The 24831-nt window shown below is 65.5% G+C and overlaps 2 protein-coding genes across 2 annotated transcripts in view; both read right to left on the bottom strand.

The window, feature by feature from the left end:
- Positions 1 to 7776, bottom strand: part of LOC140644787 (uncharacterized) — a 14637-nt gene extending 6861 nt beyond the window's left edge. Inside the window, 4 exon segments of the mRNA XM_072847850.1 lie at positions 1348 to 1444; positions 2441 to 4256; positions 4259 to 5819; positions 7590 to 7776. Coding sequence (XP_072703951.1) covers positions 1348 to 1444; positions 2441 to 4256; positions 4259 to 5809 — 3464 coding nt within the window. The 5' untranslated portion in view covers positions 5810 to 5819; positions 7590 to 7776.
- On the bottom strand, positions 7738 to 24831 carry VARS2 (valyl-tRNA synthetase 2, mitochondrial). The gene is made up of 25 exons (XM_072847849.1): positions 24677 to 24831; positions 23442 to 23508; positions 23242 to 23339; positions 23073 to 23154; positions 22863 to 22982; positions 22682 to 22793; positions 20838 to 20926; positions 20199 to 20289; positions 19596 to 19723; positions 18037 to 18140; positions 17837 to 17918; positions 17678 to 17754; positions 16780 to 16970; positions 15251 to 15321; positions 15021 to 15146; positions 13302 to 13406; positions 12793 to 12861; positions 12630 to 12708; positions 12395 to 12522; positions 12151 to 12303; positions 10507 to 10707; positions 10300 to 10411; positions 9278 to 9456; positions 8422 to 8532; positions 7738 to 8214 (listed from the first exon to the last, which is right to left on the bottom strand). The coding sequence occupies exons 2-25, from the start codon at positions 23499 to 23501 to the stop codon at positions 7738 to 7740; spliced, it is 3045 nt and encodes a 1014-aa protein (XP_072703950.1). The 5' UTR covers positions 23502 to 23508; positions 24677 to 24831.

The following is a 24831-nucleotide window of genomic DNA, read 5'->3' as shown; positions in this document are numbered from 1 at the left end:
GTCCCCAAACCCTCCCTGATGTCCCCAGGTTCCCCACTGTCCTCAGTGTCCCCAGTGTCCTGGTGTCCCCAAACCCTCCCTGGTGTCCCCAGGCTCCCCCATGGCCTGATGTCCCCAGTGTCCCCAAACCCTCCCTGGTGTCCCCAGGCTCCCCCATGGCCTGATGTCCCCAGTGTCCCCAAACCCTTCCCAGTGTCCCCTGTGTCCTCAGTGTCCCCAGAGTCCAGGTGTCCCCAAACCCTCCCTGGTGTCCCCAGGCTCCCCACTGTTCTCAGTGTCCCCAATGTCCTGGTGTCCTCAAACGCTCCCCAGTGTCCCCAAACCCTCTCCCATGTCCTCCGTGTCCCCAGAATCCAAGTGTCCCCAAACCCTCCCTGGTGTCCCCAGGCTCCCCCATGGCCTGATGTCCCCAAACCTTCCCCAGCGTCCCTGGTGTCCCCAAACCCTCCCTGGTGTCCCCAGGCTCCCCCATGGCCTGACGTCCCCAGTGTCCCCAAACCCTCCCTGGTGTCCCCAGGCTCCCCACTGTTCTCAGTGTCCCCAATGTCCTGGTGTCCTCAAACGCTCCCCAGTGTCCCCCAACCCTCTCCCCTGTCCCCCCTGTCCCCCGAATCCCAGTGTCCCCAAACCCTCCCTGGTGTCCCCAGGCTCCCCCATGGCCTGATGTCCCCAAACCTTCCCCAGCGTCCCTGGTGTCCCCAAACCCTCCCTGGTGTCCCCAGGCTCCCCATGGCCTGACGTCCCCAGTGTCCCCAAACCCTCCCTGGTGTCCCCAGGCTCCCCACTGTTCTCAGTGTCCCCAATGTCCTGGTGTCCTCAAACGCTCCCCAGTGTCCCCAAACCCTCTCCCATGTCCTCCGTGTCCCCAGAATCCAAGTGTCCCCAAACCCTCCCTGGTGTCCCCAGGCTCCCCCATGGCCTGATGTCCCCAGTGTCCCCAAACCCTCCCTGGTGTCCCCAGGCTCCCCCATGGCCTGATGTCCCCAGTGTCCCCAAACCCTCCCTGGTGTCCCCAGGTTCCCCACCGTCCTCAGTGTCCCCAACGTCCTGGTGTCCCCAAACCCTCCCCCAGTGTCCCCCACGTCTCCTGTCCCCCTCCCCATCTCCCCAGTGCGTGGCCCAGCCCCGATGGCCACCCCCGCGGTGGCACCTTGGGGACAATGGCGTTTTGTCCGGAGCCACTGTCCCCAAGCCGGTGACAAGCCCGAACTTGCCAGTGGCCACCAGCCGTGACGGCCCCGTTTCCCCCCCCCCCCGCGCTGCCAAGGGACCCGGGCGTCCGGGGTGGCCAAGGGGGGGTTTATTGCTGCTGGATTGGGGGTGACACCCCCCCGCCCCCCCACCCGCCATCTTGTCCTGCCGCAAAGGCTCATGGGAAGGATTCGGCCACTGGCACGGAGAAGGTGGCCGAGCTGATGATGAAGACCTTGACGTAATGGACGGCCTGGGGGGGGGAAGAAGGGGGTGTCAGGGGGACCCTGGGGTGTCTGGGACCCCCAGGGCACCCAGACTTCTGGGACCCCACCGTGACCCCCAGGGCACCCAGACATCCAAGACCCCCCGTGACCCCCCCCAGGGCACCCAGGGGTCCGGGACCCCCCGTGACCCCCCAGGGCACCCAGGGGTCCGGGACCCCCCGTGACCCCCCAGGGCACCCAGGGGTCCGGGACCGCCCCCGTGACCCCCGCCAGGGCACCCAGGGGTCCGGGACCCCCTCGTGACCCCCCCAGGGCACCCAGGGGTCCGGGACCCCCCCCGTGACCCCCCAGGGCACCCAGACATCCACGACCCCTCCCGGGACCCCCAGAGCACCCAGGGGTCCGGGACCCCCTCGTGACCCCCCAGGGCACCCAGGGGTCCGGGACCCCCCCCGTGACCCCCAGGGCACCCAGACATCCAAGACCCCCAGTGACCCCCAGGGCACCCAGGGGTCCGGGACCCCCGTGACCCCCCAGGGCACCCAGACATCCAAGACCCCCCGTGACCCCCCAGGGCACCCAGGGGTCCGGGCCGTACCGCAAAGACCCCGGCGAGGAGGAGGAGGGCGAGGAGGAGGCAGACGAGGGCGAGGAAGACGAGGGGGCAGCCCGGGGGGCGTCTGGGGCTGGGGGCGTCTGGGGGGGGAGAGGGGTGGGGTCAGCACCAGGCCCCGCCCTGAGCCAGCTGTGGCCCTGCCCCAGCCCACCTGGCTCCACCCCCACGCCGGCCCTGCCCCTAAGCCCCATCCCCAGCAACTGCAAATGCCCTTGGCCCCGCCCACGCCGCCGAGGCCACGCCCCCGAGCGACAGGCCACGCCCATGCCCAGCACTGGTCCCCCCAGCTCCCCCCCCCACGTCCCCCCCAGCTCCGCCCACTTACTCATGGCCCCGCCCTCTGGCTCTGGCCCCGCCTCCAGCCTTCAAGCCCCGCCCCCCGGCTTGGCTCCGCCCCCCATCTTACCTGGGGCATCACCTCGGCTGCCGACACCCTCTCTGGGCGCATCGGTGGTGATGTCATCGGTGAGGTCATCACCCGGGCGGACGGGTTCTTTAAGGGTGGGGGGGGTTGGCTCCTCCCCGGGGCCGATGTCACCCATGATGTCATCCTCAGGGCTGACATCACGGCCAGAGAGGGCTCCCGGGATGGGGGAAGTGACATCACCCCCAATGATGTCACCAAGGTCAGATCCCCGTGTGACATCATCTCTGACATCACCCTTGGGAGTGATGTCATGTCTAGCAATATCACCGGGGATGAAGGAAGTGATGTCGTCCTCAGGCATGACATCATCAGTGAAGTCATTCCAAGGGGAGGTGTCACCAGGGTTCGCGCAGATGATGTCACCAGTGAGGTCACCAGCAGGTTTGACTTCTTGGCCAGCAACATCTCCCAGCAGGGAGGAAGTGACATCATCTGTGGCAATGATGTCACCAGCAGGGACATCCCCAGGTACGGAAAACGTGATGTCTTCCCCCATGATGATGTCATTAGTGAGGTCACCTCCAGGGATGATGTCAACAACAAGGTCATCCCCAGGAAATGAGGAAATAAGATCGTGGCCGGCGATGACATCATCAGCGTGGATATCCCTAGAGAGGGAGGAAGGGGTGTTGTCCCTGGTGATGATGTCATCAGTGAGGTCATTTCTGGGCATGACATCACCAGCAAGCTCATCCCCAGGAAGGCAGGAAGTGACATCATGCCCGATTATTATTTCACCAGCAAAGATGTCCCCAGAGATGATGTCACCAGTGAGGTCATTCTCAGGGATGATGCCACCAGCAATGTCATCCCCAGGAAGGGAGGAAATGACATCAGTCTTGGTGATGACATCACCAGTGAGGGCTTCCTCAGGGAGAAAGGAAGTGATATCATCTCTGTTGACGAGGTCAACAATGATGTCATCAGCAGGGACCGAGGAAGTGACATCATCCTCAGCCGTGACATCACCAGGGAGGGAGAAAACGAGGTCATCGCTGATGACGTCACCAGCAGGGACATCCCCAGGGAGAGCAGAGGGGGTGTCACCCCCTGCCGTGACATCACTGGGGCGGGCGGCTGCGACGTCACCGCTCTCCGCGACATCACAAGGGGCGGGCTCCCCGGGGAGGGCAGCAGTGACATCAGCGGCCACGTCATCGCTGGGGACGTCCTCGTCCCCGCTGGGGACGTCCTCGTCCTCCACGGGGGGGGCCGTCACCGTGATGGTGATGCCACCGGCAGCGCAGGCGTCCCCAACGGCCCCGCCCCCCGCGTCCCCCAGGGCTGTGACGTCTCCGTCCTCGTCCCCGACGTCCTTGTCCCCAACGGCCCCCAGGGCTGTGACGTCCGCGTCCCCAACGTCCTCATCCTCAGTGTCCCTGTCCCCAAAGTCCTTACCTCTGATGTCCCCAACGTCCCTCGGGACAGTGACATCCCTGTCCCCAGTGTCCTCCTCATCCCCAGAGACCGGGATGTCCCCAATGTCCCCTGGGACTGTGACATCCCTGTCCCCAACGCCCTTGACCGGATGGGCTGGGACATCCCTGTCCCCAGCGTCCTTCAGGGTGGTGACATCCTTGTCCCCAGGAGCTGGGACATCCCTGTCCCCAATGTCCTTGTCCTCAGAGACCGGGATGTCCCCAATGTCCCCTGGGACTGTGACATCCCTGTCCCCAACGCCCTTGACCGGATGGGCTGGGACATCCCTGTCCCCAGCGTCCTTCAGGGTGGTGACATCCTTGTCCCCAGGAGCTGGGACATCCCTGTCCCCAATGTCCTTAGGTTGGGACATCCCGGGATGTCCTTGTCCCCAATGTCCCTTAGGACTGGGACATCCCTGTCCCCAATGTCCCTTAGGGTTGGGACATCCCTGATGTCCTTGTCCCCAACATCTCTTGGGGTGGTGACATCCCTGTCCCCAATGTCCCTTAGGGTTGGGACATCCCTGATGTCCTTGTCCCCAACATCTCTTGGGGTGGTGACATCCCTGTCCCCAGTGTCCCCAACATCCCTCAGGGCTGACACCTGCATGTCCCCAACATCCTTGACCCAAGTGGCCCCTGGGACATCGCTGTCCCCAGTGTCCTTTGGAGCTGGGACATCCTTGTCCCCAACGTCCCTGAGGACCGAGACCTGCGTGTCCCCAACATCCTTGTCCCCAACGTCCCCGGGGGTTGGGACATTGCCATCCCCAACGTCCCTTGGAGCCGGGACATCCTTGTCCCCAACGTCCCTTAGGACCGAGACCCGCGTGTCCTCAATCTCCTTGTCCCTTAAGGTGGGGACAGGGATGTCCCCAACGTCCCTTAGGGTGGTGGCATCCCTGTCCCCAACATCCTTGTCCCCAGGAACTGGGACATCCCTGTCCCCAGTGTCCTTCAGGATGGTGACATCCTTGTCCCCAGGAACTGGGACATCCCTGTCCCCAATGTCCTTCAGGATGGTGACATCCTTGTCCCCAAGAGCTGGGACATCCCTGTCCCCAGTGTCCTTCAGGATGGTGACATCCTTGTCCCCAAGAGCTGGGACATCCCTGTCCCCAGTGTCCTTCAGGATGGTGACATCCTTGTCCCCAGGAACTGGGACATCCCTGTCCCCAATGTCCTTCAGGATGGTGACATCCTTGTCCCCAGAAGCTGGGACATCCCTGTCCCCAGTGTCCTTCAGGATGGTGACATCCTTGTCCCCAAGAGCTGGGACATCCCGGTCCCTGGTGTCCCTCAGGGTGGTGACATCCTTGTCCCCAAGAGCTGGGACATCCTGGTCCCCAGTGTCCCTTACAGCTGTGACATCCTTGTCCCCAAGAGCTGGGACATCCTGGTCCCCGGTGTCCCTTACAGCTGTGACATCCTTGTCCCCAGTGTCCTTGTCCAGAAGGGTTGGACCATCCTGGTCTCCAATGTCCCTTGGGGTCACAATGTCCCTGTCCCCAATGTCCCTTAGAGCTGTGACATCTTTGTCACTGTCCTCCTTGTCCCCAGGGGCTGGGAAATCCTTGTCCCCAACATCCTTTGGGGTAGTGACATCCCTGTCCTCAATGTCTTTGTCACATATGACGGGGACATCTCTGTCCCCAACGTCCTCGTCCCCGAAGCCTGGGACGTCCTCGTCCCCAAAGTCCCCGGTGTCCTCGTCCGCTGGGGCTGCTGTGACGGTGATGGTGATGCCGCTGGCCCAGGGGGTGACGGTGACAGTGTCCGTGGGGACACCGGTGTCACTGTCCCCCTCGGGGACGCCTCCAGCCTGTCCCCATGTAGGTTCGGGGTCCGTGGTGATGTCCCCGGGGGTGGCTGTCACCTCCCCAGGGAGGGGACGAGGGGGGACGGCGTGGGAGCACCCCTCAGCCATGGGCAGGGACCTGAGGGGACAGAGGGGACAGGGATGTCACCGGGGGTGGCACGGGGAGTCCCTGGGGGAGAGGGAACGGGAGGACCCCAGGAGGGACGGGGGGACATGGAGGGGACATTGTGGGGACACAGGGCACCCCAAAGGAATGAGAGGACATGGAGGGGACATGAGGGGACACAGAGGGGACAGAAGGGGACATAGAGGGACTCAGGGGACCCCAGGAAGGACAGGGGGACGTAGAAGGGACACTGGGGGACACAGGGGACCCCAGAGGAATGAGGGGACATGAGGGGACAGAAGGGACCCCAGGAGGGATGGGGGACATGGAGGGGACATGGAGGGGACACGGAGGGACCCCAAGAGGGACAGGGGGACATGGAGGGGACACGGAGGGACCCCAAGAGGGACAGGGAGACATGGAGGGGACATGGACGGGACATGGAAGGACACAGGGGACCCCCAGAGGAATGAGGGGACATGGAGGGGACAGAAGGGACCCCAGGAAGGACAGGGGGGACGTAGAGGGGACATTGGGGGGACACAGGAGATGCCAGGAGGAAGGAGGGGACATGAGGGGAAAAAAGGGACCCCAGGAGGGATGGGGGACATGGAGGGGACACGGAGGGGACATGGAGGGACCCCAGGAGGGATGGGGGACATGGAGGGGACACGGAGGGACCCCAGGAGGGACGGGGGACATGGAGGGGACATGGAGGGGACATGGAGGGGACATGGAGGTACCCCAAGAGGGACAGGGGGACATGGAGGGGAAAGAAGGGACCCCAGGAGGGACGGGGGACATGGAGGGGACATGGAAGGGACATGGAGGGACCCCAGGAGGGATGGGGGACATGGAGGGGACATGGAGGGACCCCAGGAGGGACATGGAGGGGACATGGAGGGACACAGGGGACCCCAGAGGAATGAGGGGACATGGAGGGGACAGAAGGGACCCCAGGAGGGACAAGGGGACATGGAGCGGACATGGAAGGGACATGGAGGGACCCCAGGAGGGATGGGGGACATGGAGGGGACATGGAGGGGACACAGGGGACCCCAGGAGGGACAGGGGAACATGGAGGGGACATGGAGGGGACATGGAGGGACACAGGGGACCCCAGAGGAATGAGGGGACATGGAGGGGACACGGAGGGACCCCAGGAGGGACGGGGGACATGGAGGGGACATGGAGGGGACATGGAGGGACCCCAGGAGGGACAGGGGGACATGGAGGGACACAGGGGACCCCAGGAAGGACAGGGGGGACATCGGGGGGACACAGGGGACGCCAGGAGAAATGAGGGGACGTGAGGGGACAGAAGGGACCCCAGGAGGGATGGGGGGACATGGAGGGGACACAGAGTGGACACATGGAGGGGACACGGGGGACCCCGAGAGGGATGAGGGGACACGGAAGGGACACAAGGGGACCCCAGAAGAGATGAGGGGACATGGAGGTGACATGGAGGGACACAGAGGACCCCAGGAGAAGTGGGGGGACATGGGGGACCCCAAGAGAGAGGAGGGGACACGGAGGAGACATGTGAGGTCACAGGGGGACACCAGAAGGGACGGGGGACATGGAGGGACACCAGAAATAAGGGGGGGACATAGGGAGGGGACACGGTGAGATGGCGGGGAGGGGACAGGGAGACACAAGGGACCCCAAAAAGGGACCGAGGGACATGGGGGTCCCCAAGAGCAGGGACACGGGGGGACGGGGACACCCACGGTGGGGACCAGGGGGGTCTTGGGGTACCCCGGGGGGGGTGACAGGTACCTGAAGTGACAGCAGGTGACAACCCTGAGGGGTCTCGGTGGCGGTGACGAGATCCCGGCGACCAATTTTGGGGGGGTCGCGGCGGCGCCGTCCGGTGGGGGGTGTTGATTTTGGGGTGCCGGCGCCGTTTTCGGGATCCCGGCGGCGGTTACAACATGGCGGTGGCGCTTCTGATGTCACCTCCCCGCCCCCCACCCCCCGCCCGTAGCCGGTGACGAGGGGACGGTTTTGGGGGGACCCGGGGATGATTTCGGGGTGTCGGGAGCTCCCGGATCCCGCCGGCGTCTGGGGGCCGTTGGACCAGATCCGCCGGCGAGAAAGGGGCGGAGCCTGGATGCCCCGAGTCCTCCCCCACCCCCACCTCAGATGTCTGGGTCCTCCCCCCCCCAACCCTGAGCTGAGACCGTGCAGCCCGTGACACGTCCCCGAAGAGAAATAATGAGGCGGGGGGGGGGGGGGGAGTCGTTAGGGATCCCCCCGGGGGGGGGAGGGGTTTATTGGGTGCTGGGGTCCCCCGGATGTCGGGGTCCCCTCCCCGGATATCGGGGTCCTCAGGGGGGCCGGGGGGGTCCAAGGTCTCCAGCGCTTGGGCCAAGCGGGCAAGCTCGGAGCGGAGAATGGCAACCTGAGAAAAGGGGGGGGGGGGGGGAGAGCGTTAACGAGGGCAGCGCTAACGAAGAGGCGATGGGGGGGGGTGTCCCTCTCCCGGCGCTAACGAAGCACCTCATGCTAATGAGGTTAATGAGACACCCCCCCCCCTTCAGTCCTCTAGAGTTATGGGATGGAATGATGCTAATTAATTAGCTTAATTAGCTTAACGAAGGGGCGGTACCTGCTGGTGGCTGGCGGGCGCCTGGGTGCCCCCGAGGGTCTCGAGGCGACGCTGGAGGCTGCGGCTGCGGGTGCTGAGCTGGGCCCGGGCGGCCGCCGGCTCCACCAGCCCCTGGGGGGGGCAGGAGGGAAGTGGGGGTCCCCCGCTATCCCACAATGCCTCAGGGGCTCCCCCTCCGCTATCCCATAATGCCCTGGGGTCACCCTAGGGCCTGCCGATGCTCCCCGAAGTCTCGGCGTCTCCCAGGGTTCCTCCCATCGTGCCCCCCCCCCAGTGTCCCACAATGCTCTGGGGTCCCCCCCCGCGTCCCATGATGGCCTGGGTCCCCTTCCAAGTCCTCCCGCTTCCCATGATGCCTCGGGGTCCCCCCAGGTCCCCCAGCATCCCACAATGCCCTGGGGTCCCCCCCGTGTCCCACAATACCCTGGGTCTCCCTCCAAGTCCTCCGGCTTCCCATGATGCCTCAGGTCCCCCTCTAAATCCCCCAGCGTCCCACAATGCCCTGGGGTCCCCCAGTGTCCCACAATGCCTCGGGGTTGCCTCGGGGTCCCCCCAGGTCCCCCAGCATCCCACAATACCCTGGGGTCCCCCAGGGTCCCACAATGCCATGAGGTCCCCCCAGCATCCCACAATGCCCTGGGGTCCCCCTCACATCCCATAATACCGTGGATCCCCCTCCAAGTCCTCCGGCTTCCCACGATGCCTCAGGTCCCCCTCTAAATCCCCCAGCGTCCCACGATGCCCTGGGGTCCCCCAGTGTCCCACGATGCCTCGGGGTCCCCCCAGGTCCCCCAGCATCCCACAATGCCCTGGGGTCCCCCAGCATCCCACAATGCCCCGGGGGTCCCCCACTCACCCGCAGGCAGAGGTAGACGTGGGTGTCGGGGCCCGCAGGGGCCCCCACCCAGCCAGGGCCCAGCTCTGGCTCCGCCCCCAAGGGGAGGAGCTGCAGAGGCCCCGCCTGCGCCAGAGCCTGGAGGGCGGGGCCCAGCGCTGCCAGCGAATCCTGCGCCTCCACCGGGCACCGCACCGCCACTGCGCAAAGCATGCTGGGATAGCCCCGCCTCCAAGCATGCCCCCGCCAACATGGCTGCCCCCACCTGGGGCATGTGGGGAAACATGGCCGCCCCCCTGCGCCCAGGGCATGCTGGGATTGCCAGGCCTCCAGGCCGTCTCCCTGTGGTGGGCTGGGCAACATGGCCGCCTCCAGCGGGAGCCGCCATCTTGGAGCATGGGGAAGCAGCAGGTGCATGCTGGGATATGTAGTCCTCCATAGCAGCCATCTTAGTGCTACCTGGCTGCCCCAGGGCATGCTGGGATATGTAATCTCCCCCTCCGACAGCCATCTTGGGTTCGCCCAGAGCATGCTGGGATATGTAGTCCCCTACAGCCCAGACAGCTGTCTTCTGTCCCCCAGGGCATGCTGGGACATGTAGTCCCCTGCAGCCCAGACAGCCATCTTGGATGTCCCAGGGCATGCTGGGATATGTACCCCCCACCCTGGCAGCCATCTTGGGTGCCCCAGGCCATGCTGGGACATGTAGTCCCTCCCCTCAGCCATGGCAGCCATCTTGGGCCCTAGTGCCCAGTGATCCCCCTCCAACCCCACCCTGGCAGCCATCTTGGGTGCCCGAGGGCATGCTGGGACATGTAGTCCCCTGCAGCCCAGGCAGCCATCTTGGGTGCCTCAGGGCATGCTGGGACATGTAGTCCCTCCCCTCAGCCATGGCAGCCATCTTGGGCCCTAGTGCCCAGTGATTCCCCCCAACCCCACCTACACACTGGCAACCATCTTGGGTGCCCCGAGGCACGCTGGGACATGTAGTCCCCCACACACCCACCCCAGCAGCCATCTTGTCCCCCACCCATCGCACTCACCAGGGGGCCGGGCAGCACCCAGGCGGAAGACATCCCGCAGGGCTCGCGCCGCCCTCACCACCTCCTGCATGGCCGCCACCTCGGCCTCCACCTTGGGACAGCGCCAGTGAGCCTGAGGCGGGGGGGGGACACAGAGAGAGACAAAGGGGGGTCAGGGGGGTGAAAAACCCCTCGGACACCCCCCCACCCAAGGGTGGTGGCACCCACCAGGCGGGCGGCGTCGGGGAAGGGGGCGAGGCAGAGGGTGGGGGGCGCGGGGGGGGCGCGGGGCAGGCGCTGCCAGAGCTCTTCGCTGAGGAAGGGGGCGAAGGGGGCGAGGAGGCGCAGCCCCAGCTCGGCGCAGGTCAGCAGGGTCCGGCGCGTCTCGGTCCCGGCTCCCGGCTCCCGCAGCATCGGTTTGGTCGTCTCCTGCGGACGGACAGACGGACAGTGGGGGTGAGGGCAAGGAGACAACAGGGGTTGGGTCAGACGGACAGACGGACGCAGTTGACTGAGGTGAGGGGGCGGGGGCAGCGTTGGAGGAGATGGACAGACAGACGTGGTCAACAAGGTGAGGGTGGACAAAGGTTGACACCCAAGAGGATGCACCAAGAGGGATGGACAGACGGACGGACGCACTCAAGAGAGCAGAAGGTCAATGCTCAAGGAGACCTGATGGATGCGAGTGGACGGACAGACAGACAGCATCAAGCACCTCAAGATGGGTTGGGTTTAATGGTCAAGGAGCTACAAGAGGTTGGGTAGGACAGACAGACGGATGCACGCAAGAGGGTGAGGTTGGGCTAAAGTCAATGCTCCAGGAGACCTGATGGATTGGGTTGGACGGACAGATGGACACCATCAACCACATCGAGATGGGTTGGGTTCAGTAGTCTTGGGCGGGACAGACAGACGGATGCGTTCAACAGGGTGAGGTTGGGCTAAGCTCAATGCTCTGGGAGATGTGATGGATGGGGACGGACGGACAGACGGACACCATCAACCACGTCAAGATGGGTTGGGTTCAGTGGTTTTGGGTGGGACAGACAGACGGATGCGTTCAACAGGCTGAGGCTGGGCTAAAGTCAACGTTCCAGGAGACGTTATGGATGGCGGTGGACGGACAGATGGACACCGTCAACCACGTCAAGATGGGTTGGGTTCAGTAGTCTTGGGTAGGACAGACAGACGGATGCGTTCAACAGGGTGAGGTTGGGCTAAGCTCAATGCTCTGGGAGACCCAATGGATGAGGGTGGATGGACAGACGGACACCATCAAACACATCAAGATGGGTTGGGTTTAGTGGTAAAGGAGCTGCAAGAGATTGGGTGGGACAGACAGACAGATGTGCTCAAGAGTGGAATAAGATCAATGCTCAAGGACCTGATGGATGGGGGTGGACGGACAGATGGACACCATCAACCACGTCAAGATGGGTTGGGTTCAATGGTCTTGGGTGGGACGGACAGATGGACGTGTTCAACAGGGTGAGGTTGGGCTAAGGTCAGTGTTCCAGGAGATGTTATGGATAGGGGTGGACGGACAGATGGACACCGTCAACCACATCAAGATGGGTTGGGTTCAATAGGCTTGGGTGGGACAGACAGACGGATGCGTTCAAGACAGTGAGGTTGGGCTGATGTCAACGTTCCAGGAAACGTTATGGATGGGGGTGGACGGACAGATGGACACCATCAACCACGTCAAGATGGGTTGGGTTCAACTGTCAAAGAGCTGCAACAGGTGAGGTGAGACAGACGGACGGACACACTCAATGGGACGCTACTGGGTTTAGCACCCAGGAGAAATACAAGCGGCCGGGCAGGACAGACAGACAGGACCAGGCGGGACAGACGGATGGGGCCACCCACCAGGTAGACGTCGCAGAAGCTGCGCAGCCAGAAGTGGTGGACGGCAGCCACGGCGCCGTGGACCTCCAGGGCCTCCATCCGCCGCCCGCACTCGCCCACCGCCTGCGCCAGCCGGCTCAGCACCCAGCGGTCCATAGGGTGCTGCGGCACCATCTGCCGAGGAAGAGGAGGAGGAAGGGTGATGGATGGGCGATCCTGGGGTGGTGGACCCCCCACCCTGACCTCCACCAACCCACCCCGGTACCTCCTCAGGGACTTGGGGGACAAAGCGGGGCTCCAAAGCGGCGAGGACGAACTTGACGGCGTTCCAGATCTTGTTGCAGAAGTGACGGTAGCTCAGGGCCGTGCCCACGTCCAGGCGGATGTCGTCACCTGCGGGGTGGGGTGGGGGACGGGACACACAAAGGTGGGTCCCCAGGGTGGGGACAGGGCCACCTCGGGGTGGGGACAGGGGTCCTGGCGTTCCCTCGAGCCCTTACCGTGGACGTTGTGGGAGCACAGGGCCATGCGGAGGGCGTCGGTGCCGCACTCGGGGATGCCGTGGGGGAACTGGCGCCTCTGGCGGGGGGGGGGGGGATAGGGAGGAGTTTTGGGGGGACAGGGACAAGTTTGGGGGGGAACAGGGACGGGGACAGCTCCTACCTGGCCCTCTGTGGCCACCACAACCTCATGGGGGTCCAGGATTCTGCGGTGGAGCCTCTCCTGCAGCTCCTACAAGACAGGAGACCCTACAATAAACAGAGATGCCATGGTGGGTGTGTTGTCACGGGTCTGTCACCACGGCGTCTCCGTGACCCTTTTTTGGGGTCTCTGGGGGCTAGGCGGTTTGTTATTGTAGGGTCTCCAAGAAGAAAAGGGCAACAGGGTGTGTTTTTGTAGGGTCTGCAACACGGGGTTTGTTATCGTTGGGTTTTTGGGTGGAAAACATCCCTTATCGTAAAATTTTCAAAGCGCGAGTTTGTTATTGTAGGGTCTCCTAAAAGAAAACTTCTTGCGGCGTCTCCGAGAGAGACGTTTATCGTTTGGGGGGGGGGGGGGGTGTCCCAGAAAGCAGATTTGTTATTGTAGGGTCTCCAGGGGGGCGTTGTTTTGGGTAGGTCTGTGTTGGGGCAGGGGGAGAAAGTTGTTTGTTATTGTAGGGTCTGCGGTACCTGGAGGGAGGCGCCGGCGATGACGTCACGGGGGTCGATGACGTTGCCCAGGGATTTGCTCATCTTGCGCCCGTGGGTGTCGCGCACCAGCGAGTGCAGAAGGACCTGGGGGGGGGGGCAGGACAGGCGGCGCTGGGGGACACAGCGGGGACAGGGGACCTTGGGAAGGGGACAGGGGACCCCTGGGGACAATGAGGAGCCCTGAAGGGGGACAGGGACACCCGGGAAGGAAGGTGACAGCCAGGAGAAAGGGAAGAAGGGACCCTTGGGGACACAGGGGACACCGGGGAGCCCCGAAGGGACACGGGGAACCCCCCAAAGGACCCTGAGAAGGAACAAGACACCCTGGAGGGAGGGAAAAGGGGACCCTTGGGGACACAGGGGACACCGGGGAGCCCCGAAGGGACACGGGGAACCCCCCAAAGGACCCCAACAAGACACCCTGGAGGGAGGGAAAAGGGGACCCTTGGGGACACTGAGGAGCCCCGAAGGGACACGGGGATGCGCCAGGGAGCTCCGAGGTGGGGACAGGGGACCTTGGGAAGGGGACAGGGGACACCTGGGGACAATGAGGAGCCCTGAAGGGGGACAGGGACACCCGGGAAGGAAGGTGACAGCCAGGAGAAAGGGAAGAAGGGACCCTTGGGGACACAGGGGACACCGGGGAGCCCTGAAGGGACACGGGGAACCCCCCAAAGGACCCCAACAAGACACCCTGGAGGGAGGGAAAAGGGGACCCTTGGGGACACAGGGGACACCGGGGAGCCCCAAAGGGACACGGGGAACCCCCCAGAGGACCCCAACAAGACACCCTGGAGGGAGGGAAAAGGGGACCCTTGGGGACACAGGGGACACCGGGGAGCCCCGAAGGGACACGGGGAACCCCCCAAAGGACCCTGAGAAGGAACAAGACACCCTGGAGGGAGGGAAAAGGGGACCCTTGGGGACACAGGGGACACCGGGGAGCCCCGAAGGGACACGGGGAACCCCCCAAAGGACCCCAACAAGACACCCTGGAGGGAGGGAAAAGGGGACCCTTGGGGACACAGGGGACACCGGGGAGCCCCGAAGGGGGACGGGGACACCCGAGAAGGAACACGACACCCAGGAGAAAGGGAAAAGGGGACCCTTGGGGACACAGGGGACACCGGGGAGCCCCGAAGGGACACGGGGAACCCCCCAAAGGACCCTGAGAAGGAACAAGACACCCTGGAGGGAGGGAAAAGGGGACCCTTGGGGACACAGGGGACACCGGGGAGCCCCGAAGGGACACGGGGAACCCCCCAAAGGACCCCAACAAGACACCCTGGAGGGAGGGAAAAGGGGACCCTTGGGGACACAGGGGACACCGGGGAGCCCCGAAGGGGGACGGGGACACCCGAGAAGGAACACGACACCCAGGAGAAAGGGAAAAGGGGACCCTTGGGGACACAGGGGACACCGGGGAGCCCCGAAGGGACACGGGGAACCCCCCAAAGGACCCTGAGAAGGAACAAGACACCCTGGAGGGAGGGAAAAGGGGACCCTTGGGGACACAGGGGACACCCAGGGGACACACCCAGGGACACCGGGCAGCAACAAGAAACCGGTAGGAACCCCAAGAATGACCAAAACTCATGGGGGGGGGGGAGAAATTATGGGATGTTTGGGACATAAGAGGATTCTTGGGGACCCCAAGGGGACATTGGAGGGGACATTGAAGGGGACGTCAAGTGGTACCTGGGAGAAGGGCAAGCGGCCAGTGAGCTGGTGGCCCAGCATGACCATGCGGGCCACCCAGAAGAAGAGGAGGTCGCTGCCCGTCTCCAGGACGCTCGTGGGGTAGAAACGCCGCAGGTCGGGGGTCTGGGGACAGAGGAGGGGACGTGGGGACGGGGACGCTGTCCCCCGTGCCCCCTCGGCGTCCCCCCCGCCACCGCGTGTGTGTCCCCCCCCCCCCCCAAACTCACCTCTTCGGGCCAGCCCAGCGCAGCGAAGGGGAAGAGCGCGGAGGAGAACCAAGTGTCCAGGACGTCCGGGTCTGCAAGGGGGGGGTCAGGGGGGACCCCAAAAGGCCTCGGAGCCTGGGGGGGATCAGGGGACCCCAAAAGGCCTCGGAGCCTGGGGGGGTCAGGGGGACCCCAAAAGGCCTCGGAGCCTGGGGGGGGAATCGGGGTGACTCCAAAAAGCCTCGGAGTCTGGGGGGTCAGGGGGACCCCAAAAGGCCTCGGAGTCTGGGGGGGAATCGGGGACCCCAAAAGGCCTCGGAGCCTGGGGGGGGAATCGGGGGACCCCAAAAGGCCTCAGAGCCTGGGGGGGGGATCAGGGGGACCCTGCCGGCCTCGGAGCCTGGGGGGGTCAGGGGGACCCCAAAAGGCCTCGGAGCCTGGGGATCAGGGGGACCCCAAAAGGCCTTGGAGCCTGGGGGGATCAGGGGGACCCCAAAAGGCCTCGGAGTCTGGGGGGTCAGGGGGACCCCAAAAGGCCTCAGAGTCTGGGGGGGTCAGGGGGACCCTAAAAGGCCTCGGAGTCTGGGGGGGGGAATCGGGGGACTCCAAAAGGCCTCAGAGCCTGGGGGGGATCAGGGGACCCCAAACGGCCTCGGAGCCTGGGGATCAGGGGGACCCCAAAAGGCCTCGGAGCCTGGGGGGGAATCAGGGGGACCCCAAAAGGCCTTGGAGCCTGGGGGGATCAGGGGACCCCAAAAGGCCTTGGAGCCTGGGGGGATCAGGGGGACCCCAAAAGGCCTCGGAGCCTGGGGATCAGGGGGACCCCAAAAGGACTCAGAGCCTGGGGAGGCTCAGGGGGACCCCAAAAGGCCTCGGAGCCTGGGGGGGGGGAATCAGGGGGACCCCAAAAGGCCTCGGAGTCTGGGGGGGGGTCAGGGGGACCCCAAAAGGCCTCGGAGCCTGGGGGGGGGTCAGGGGGACCCCAAAAGGCCTCGGAGTCTGGGCAGGGGTCAGGGGGACCCCAAAAGGCCTCAGAGCCTGGGGGGGATCAGGGGGACCCCAAAAGGCCTCGGAGTCTGGGGGGGGAATCAGGAGGACCCCAAAAGGCCTCGGAGTCTGGGGGGGGGGATCAGGGGGACCCCAAAAGGCCTCGGAGTCTGGGGGGGATCAGGGGGACCCCAAAAGGCCTCGGAGCCTGGGGGGAATCAGGGGGACCCCAAAAGGCCTCGGAGCCTGGGTGGGAGGGCTGGGGAGCACTTGAGGGGATAAAGGGGCACTGGAGCTGGGTGGGACGCGGCATGGGGTGCCGGGGGGGGTGAGTGGGGGATTTTGGGGGTGCTGGAGGTGCTGGGGGCGGATTTAGGGGTGCCAGAGCATGGCTGGGGGGTCCCAAGAAGGTTTTGGGGTGCAGGAGGAAGATCTGAGAGGACAAAAACACTTTTAGGGTGACAGGAAAGATTTTTGGGGGATGGAGAACTGTTTTAGGGTGCACAGGGGAACAGAGCGATGCTGGAGGGATTTTGGGGTGCTCCCCACCCCCCTCTCCTCACCTTGCTGGAGCTGGAGATCGTCGGGGGGGCAGCGGAGGGTGCGGGCGGCGGCGGCGCGTGCCTCGGCCTCGCTGCGCCCCACTACCCAGAGTCCCTCGGGGTGCTCGGGGGGGGACCCCGCCGGGGGAACCCCCACCCGGTAGGCCGGCACCCGGTGTCCCCACCACAGCTGCCGCGAGAGGCACCAGTCCCTGGGGGGTGGGGGGTGATATCAGAGGGGTCCGGATGCCTGGGTGCCCCCACCCTGGATGCCTGGGTGCCCCCTGGACACCGGGGTCCCCCCACCCCGAATGCCTGGGTCCCCCCACCCTGGACACTGGGGTCCGCCCCAGACACCTCGGTCCCCCCACCCCGAACGCCTGGGTCCCCCCACCCTGGACACCGGGGTCCCCCAAATGCCGGGGTCCCCCCAGACACCTTGGTCCCCCCACCCCGAATGCCTGGGTCGCCCCTGGACGCCGGGGTCCCCCACCCTGGATGCCTGGGTCCCCCACCCCAAATGCCTGGGTCCCCCACCCTGGACACCGGGGTCTCCCCACCCCAAACGCCTGGGTCCCCCCAGACACCTGGGTCCCCCCCCCGAATGCCTGGGTCGCCCCCCTGGACGCCGGGGTCCCCCCACCCTGGACACCAGGGTCCCCCCAGACACCTCAGTCCCCCACCCCGAATGCCTGGGTCCCCCACCCTAGACACCGGGGTCCCCCACTCTGGACACCAGGGTCCCCCCAGACACCTCAGTCCCCCACCCCGAATGCCTGGGTCGCCCCCTGGACGCCGGGGTCCCCCACCCTGGATGCCTGGGTCCCCCACCCCAAACACCTGGGTCCCCCACCCCAAACACCTGGGTCCCCCCAGACGCTGGGGTCCCCGACCCCGAACGCCTGGGTCCCCCCCTCACCCAACGTTGTCCATCCACGTCTTCCAGTTCTTCTCATGAAATTTGGGGACCAGTTTGAGACGCCCCGATGTCACCGCCTGGGGGGGGGGGAGGGGGGGTCACAGACCCAGGGGTCCAGGTGTGTCCCCACCCCCTGCCACGTCCCTGTGTCCCTGTCACCTCTCGGGCACGCTGGGCCATCTCCCGGCACTGCAGGAACCACTGGCTCTTCAGTAGGTACTCGATGACGTCCCCTGAGCGGCTGCGGGGACACGGAGGTCACCTCAGTCCCTGGGGACGTGTCCCCATGGTGTGGGGGGGGACACGGACACGTGTCCTGAGAGGGTGACACGAAAGGGACAGGGTGGGGACAGCGGTACCTGCACATGGGCAGCGTCATGGCGTGGTCCTGGGTGCCGCGGTACAGCCCTCGCTCGGCCAGCGCGGCCACCACCTTCTCCCGCGCCACGAAGCGATGGACGCCCTGGGGACACGGGGACACGGCTGGGGACACGGGGACAGACAGGACGTGGGGATATGGGGATGGACAGGACGCAGCTGGGGACATCAGAACGGAGGGGACACTGGGAAGTCGTGGGGGAGAGAGATGGGGACGTGGGGATGGTGGGGACACAGGAAAAGGACAGGAGACAGAGCTGGGGACAGAGGGGACACTGGGAAGTGGCAAGGGACAGAACTGGGGACATGGGGACAGTGGGGACACAAGGAAGTGGCACAGAACACAGCTGGACACAGAGGACACTGAGAAGCGACAGGGGACGCTGCTGGGGACGTGGGGACGGAGAGGACACTGGGAAGTGATGGGGGAGAGAGTTGGGGACATGGGGATGGTGGGGACAAAGGGGACAGAGCTAGGGACACTGGGAAGTGACAGGGACAGAACTGGGGACATGGCACAGCGGGGACACAGGGAAGTGACAGGGGACACAGCTGGGGACGCGAGGACAGACAGGACACAGCTGGGGACATGGGAACGGAGGGGACACTGGGAAGTGACCGGGGACAGAACTGGGGACATGGGGACAGCGGGGACACAGGAAAGTGACAGGAAACAGAGCTGGGGCCACGTGGACACAGAGGACACTGACAAGTGACAGGGGACACAGCTGGGGACATGGGGACAGACAGGACGCAGCTGAGGACATGGGGACGGAGAGGACACTGGAAAGTGACGGGGGAGAGAGACGGGGACATGGAGATGGTGGGGACAAAGGGGACAGAGCTAGGGACACTGGGAAGTGACAGGGGACAGAACTAGAGACATGGGGACAGCGGGGACACCAGGAAATGACAGGGGGCACAGCTGGACACAGAGGACACTGAGAAGTGACAGGGGACACAGTTGGGGACATGGGGACAGACAGGACGCAGCTGGGGACATGGGGACGGAGGGGACACTGGAAAGTGACAGGGGAGAGAGCTGGGGACAGGGGGACAGTGGGGACACAGGAAAATGACAGGGGACAGAGCTGGGGACAGAGGGGACAGCTAGGGACAGAGGGGACACTGGGAAGCGACAGGGGACATGGGGACAGTGGGGACACCGCAAAGCGGCTGGGGACAGAGGGATCACCGGGAAGTGACGGGACAGAGCTGGGGATGGTGGGGACACAGGGAAGTGACAAGGAACAGAGGGGACACAGAGGGGACACAGAGGGGACAGCTGGGGACACAGGGACAGAGAGGACACAGGAAAGCAACAGGGGACAGAACTGGGGACATGGAGACGGTGGGGACACGGGGATGGTGGGGACACGGGGATGCAGGTGGGGACACGGGGATGCAGCTGGGGACAGGGGACATGGAGACAGAGGACACAGCTGGGGACTTGGGCTGGAAGGGACACAGGGACACGCTTGGGGACAGATGACACAATTTGGGGACGCGCGGACAGAAAGGACACTGGGAATTGCAGTACCTGGAGCCACCCCCCGCCCGGGGGACACATGGTGCCATCGTCCCCGAGGACGGAGAGCAGGGGCAGCCCGTGGGCCCGGGCCAGCGCCAGGTCAGGGGGGCTGTGCCCCGGTGTCACCTTCACGGCCCCTGCGGGGACAGGGGACGCGCTGTCACCACCGCTGCCACCCCCTATCACCCTCACCCCCTCCCACTGTCACCTACTGCCACCCTGTCACCCCCTGCCACCCCCACGGCCGCCTCCTGTCACCCCCACCCCCTCCCACTGTCACCTACTGCCACCCTGTCACCCCCTGCCACCCCCTCGGCCGCCTCCTGTCACCCCCACCCCCTCCCACTGTCACCTGCTGCCACCCTGTCACCCCCTGCCACCCCCTCAGCCACCTCCTGTCACCCCCACCCCCTCCCACTGTCACCTACTGCCACCCTGTCACCCCCTGCCACCACCAGCGAGGCCCAACCCCTCAAACCAGTGACACCCCCCCAAAAAGGAACCAGTCACCTCCCCAAACTGGGACACCTGCGCCCACACCTGTCCCAGTCCCCATACTGGTCCCAGTTCCTCACCCCACACCCGTCCCAGTCCCCATACTGGTCCCAGTACCGGTGCCGCGGCTGGGCTCCACCATGGGGTCGGTGACGACGGGCAGGAGCTGCCCCGTGAAGGGGTGACGGAGGTGGCGGCCATGGAGGTGCTGGGGAAGGGGCGTGGTCACTGCAGGCCCCGCCTCCGCAGGTGTAAGCCCTGCCCCTCCCCAGCCAGGCCCCACCCACCATGCGCTATCCCTTTAAGAGCAGCGGAGTCCCACTCCCTTCAGAGCAAGCCCCACCCCTTTAGGGGCGGAGCTAGCCCCTGACATCAAGCTCTGCTGACCAATACCTAAGTGGCTGCAGGAGTAAAAAGCTCCACCCCCTTTCTCCAAGCCCCACCCCATCCATTGGCCCCACCCCCCGAGTCCTTTAAAGCCAGCAAAGCTCCACCCCCAACGAGGAGGCCACACCCCTTCTATCCCCAAGCCCCACCCCTTCACCTTATATGGACACACCCTCCCAGAAGGGAAAAAGGGGTGGGGCTACAGTGCAACCTCAGCACCCTCCCAGCCAATGCCTGCAAAGCAGTCCCGCCCCTGCTTCTGAAGCCCCACCCCTTCCCAGAAGCCCCGCCCCTCGCCCCTCCCACTAAACCTTGCCCTGCCCCCTTGGCCCTCAGGCCCCGCCCCCAGGAGGAGGCCCCGCCCCTTACCAGGTAGCGGGGGTCGGCGGGGTGCACGGCCACGGCCACGTCCCCCAGCATCGTCTCGGGGCGCGTGGTGGCCACCGGCAGCTCCAGCCCTGGGCGCGTGGGGGGGACACACGTCAGGGACACGAGGGGACGCGCGAGGACACGGGGGACATGGCAGGGACACGGGGGTGACACGGGGGACACGGGACATGGCAGGGACACGGGGGGTGACACAGGAGGGACGGGGAGTGACACAGGGGGGCACTCAAGGACACAGGGGACATGGCAGGGACACGGGGGTGACATAAGGAACACTCGAGGACATGGGGGACATGGCAGGGACACGGGGGTGACACGGGGACACAGGGAGTGACACAGGGGACATGGCAGGGACACGGGGGTGACACAGGAGGGACGGGGAGTGACACGGGGGGCACTCACGGACACGGGGGACATGGCAGGGACACGGGGGTGACACAGGAGGGACGGGGAGTGACACGGGGGGCACTCAAGGACACGGGGGACATGGCAGGGACACGGGGTGACACAGGAGGGACGGGGAGTGACACAGGGGGCACTCACGGACACGGGGGACATGGCAGGGACACGAGGGTGACACAGGAGGGACACGGGAGTGACACGGGGGGCACTCACGGACACGGGGACATGGCAGGGACACGGGGGTGACACAGGAGGGACGGGGAGTGACACGGGGGGCACTCAAGGACACGGGGGACATGGCAGGGACACGGGGGTGACACGGGGGACACGGGGTGACACAGGAGGGACACTCAAGGACACGGGGGACATGGCAGGAACACAGAGGGTGACACGGGGGACACGGGGTGACACAGGAGGGACACTCAAGGAGACGGGGGACATGGCAAGGACACGGGGGGTGACACGGGGGAGACTCAAGGACACAGGTGACATGGCAGGGACACGGGGGTGACACAGGGGGTGACACTCAAGGATACGGGGGACATGCCAGGGACACAGAGGTGACACAGAGGGGACACTCAAAGACATGGGGGACATGGCAGGGACACGAGGGGCGACAGGGGGGTTACACTCGGGGACATGGGGGGTGACAAAGCAGGGACACTCAAGGACACAGGGGACACTGCAGGGACACGGGGTGACACGAGGGACACGGCAGGGATACGGGGGGTGACACAAGGGACACTCAGGGACACGGGGGGTGACATGGGGGACACTCAGGGACACGGTCAAGGACATGAGAGACATGGCAAGGACATGGGGGACATGGCAGGGACATGGAGAGTGACACAGAGGGTGACACTCAAGGACATGGGGGGGTGACACAGGGGGACACTCAAGGACATGGGGGACATGGCTGGGACACAGGGGGGACACAGGGGGACACTCAAGGACATGGGGGACATGCCGGGGACACGGGGGGTGACACGGGGGACACTCAAGGACACGGGGGACATGCCAGGGACACAGGGGGTGACACGGGGGACACTCAAGGACATGGGGGACATGCCGGGGACACGGGGGGTGACACGGGGGACACTCAAGGACATGGGGGACATGCCGGGACACGGGGGGTGACACGGGGGACACTCAAGGACATGGGGGACATGCCGGGGACACGGGGCGGTGACACGGGGGACACTCAAGGACATGGGGGACATGCCGGGGACACAGAGGTGACATGAGAGGACACTCAAAGACACAGGGAACATGGCAGGGACACGGGGGGGGTGACACAGGAGGGACACCCATGGACACGGAGGGGACACGCATGTCAGAGCGTGTTGGGGGACCTGGCAGCGCACAGGGGCCACGCGCAGAGGGGGACACGAGGGGACAAAAGGGGACACCCACGAGCCACTCACCGTCCCCGCCCTCCACGGGGTAAGCGAAGGTGACGAGGACGCCGAAGGTGACGGGTTGGGGACAACCGGGGACGCGCAGGGCCGTGGGGCCCGTCAGGGCGCGGGGCTCCACCTGCCGAGACACGGAGGGGACTCAGCACAATTTGGGGACAATTTGGGGACGCTTCGGGGACACGCTCACCTCCACGTCGGCCAGGGCGGAGCGCAGGGCGCAGGACCAGGTGACGAGACGTCGGTCGCGGCGAATCAACCCGGCCTCGTGCAACCGCACGAAAGCTTCCGCCACCGCTCGCGAGAAACCCTGAGGGGATGCGGTTGGGGACATTTGGGGACGTTTGGGGACATTTGGGGACGTTTGGGGACATTTGGGGACCCAAGCGTCCGGCCTTACGGGATCCATGGTGAAGGCGCAGCGGCTCCAGTCCAGCGACGCCCCCAGCGCCCGGAGCTGCTGCAGGATTTCGTCACCGTGCCTTTGCGTGGGAGGGGAGGGTGACACGTCCTTGGGGTGTCACCTTGTCACCCCCGAAGCCACCCCGCGTCCCCGTTGTCACCCTCACCGTCGTTTCCAAGCCCAGACTTCATCCAGGAACTCGGAGCGGGTCAGATCCTGACGCCGTAAACCTCGCCGCTGCCACAGCCAGCGCTCCACCACGGCCTGGGGACGTGGGGGGGGGACATTGGGGACATGGGGGGGGGGGACACATGTTGGGGACGTGGAGGGGGTGGCACTGGGGACGCGGGGGACACGGGGTCTCACCTGGGTGGCGATGCCGGCGTGGTCGGTGCCCGGCACCCAGAGCACGGTCCAGCCCTGCATCCGCCGCCTGCCGCCCACGCCGGGATTGAGCCCCGCCCCGCAGCACCCATGGGTGACACCACCACCCCCCAGCACCCATGGGTGACACCACCACCACCCCCCAGCACCCATGGGTGACCCCCCCCCAAGGCACCCCTGGGTGCCTCCACCTCCCTCACGGGCCCCTCAGGACTCTGCAGCACCCCCAAATCTGCCCTTCAGGACCCAAATCACCCCCGACACCCCCTGGGTGACCCCGTGTGCCCCCCAGCCCCAAATACCCCCCAAGACCCCCCAAATACCCCCAGGGGCCCCAATCTGCCCCCCAGCCCCAAAATACCCCCCAAGGGCCCAAATCTGCCCCCCAGCCCCAAATACCCCCAAGACCCCCCAGATACCCCCAGGGGCCCCAATCTGCCCCCCAGCCCCAAATACCCCCCAAGACCCCCCAGATACCCCCAGGGCCCCAATCTCCCCCCCCCCAGCCCCAAAATACCCCCAGGACCCCCCAAATACCCCCAGGGGACCCAATCTGCCCCCCAGCCCCAAATACCCCCAAGACCCCCAGATACCCCAGGGGCCCCAATCTGCCCCCCAGCCCCAAATACCCCCAGGGGCCCCAATCCACCCCCATCCCCAAAATACCCCCAAGACCCCCCAAATACGCCCAGGGGACCCAATCTCCCCCCCAGCCCCAAAATACCCCCCAAGACCCCCCAAATACCCCCAGGGGACCCAATCTGCCCCCCAGCCCCAAAATACCCCCAAGGGCCCAAATCTGCCCCCCAGCCCCAAAATACCCCCCAAGACCCCCCAAATACCCCCAGGGACCCAATCTCCCCCCCAGCCCCAAATACCCCCAAGACCCCCCAAATACCCCCAAGGGCCCCAATCCCCCCCCCAGCCCCAAAATACCCGCCAAGACCCCCCAAATACCCCCAAGGGCCCCAATCTGCCCCCCCAGCCCCAAAATACCCCCCAAGACCCCCCAAATACCCCCAGGGGCCCCAATCTCCCCCCCAGCCCCAAAATACCCCCAAGACCCCCCAAATACCCCCAAGGGCCCCAATCTGCCCCCCAGCCCCAAAATACCCCCAAGACCCCCCAAATACCCCCAGGGACCCAATCTCCCCCCAGCCCCAAAATACCCCCCGAGACCCCCCTGCCCCCCAATTGCCCCCCCCCGCCCCGCTGACCAGCGCACGAGGGCGTCCTGGAGAGCGACGGTGAGCGCGTGGCCCAGGTGCAGGGAGCCGGTGACGTTGGGGGGGGGCAGCACCAGGCTGAGCACGTTGCCCCCCCCGGGAACCTGGGGGAGAAAGGGGGAGACCCCCCCCAACAGACGCGGGCT

This window comes from Ciconia boyciana, chromosome 29 (assembly GCF_034638445.1).
Source record: "Ciconia boyciana chromosome 29, ASM3463844v1, whole genome shotgun sequence".
NCBI classification, from domain to species: Eukaryota; Metazoa; Chordata; class Aves; order Ciconiiformes; family Ciconiidae; genus Ciconia; species Ciconia boyciana.
This window is presented reverse-complemented; position numbering and strand designations above follow the sequence as displayed.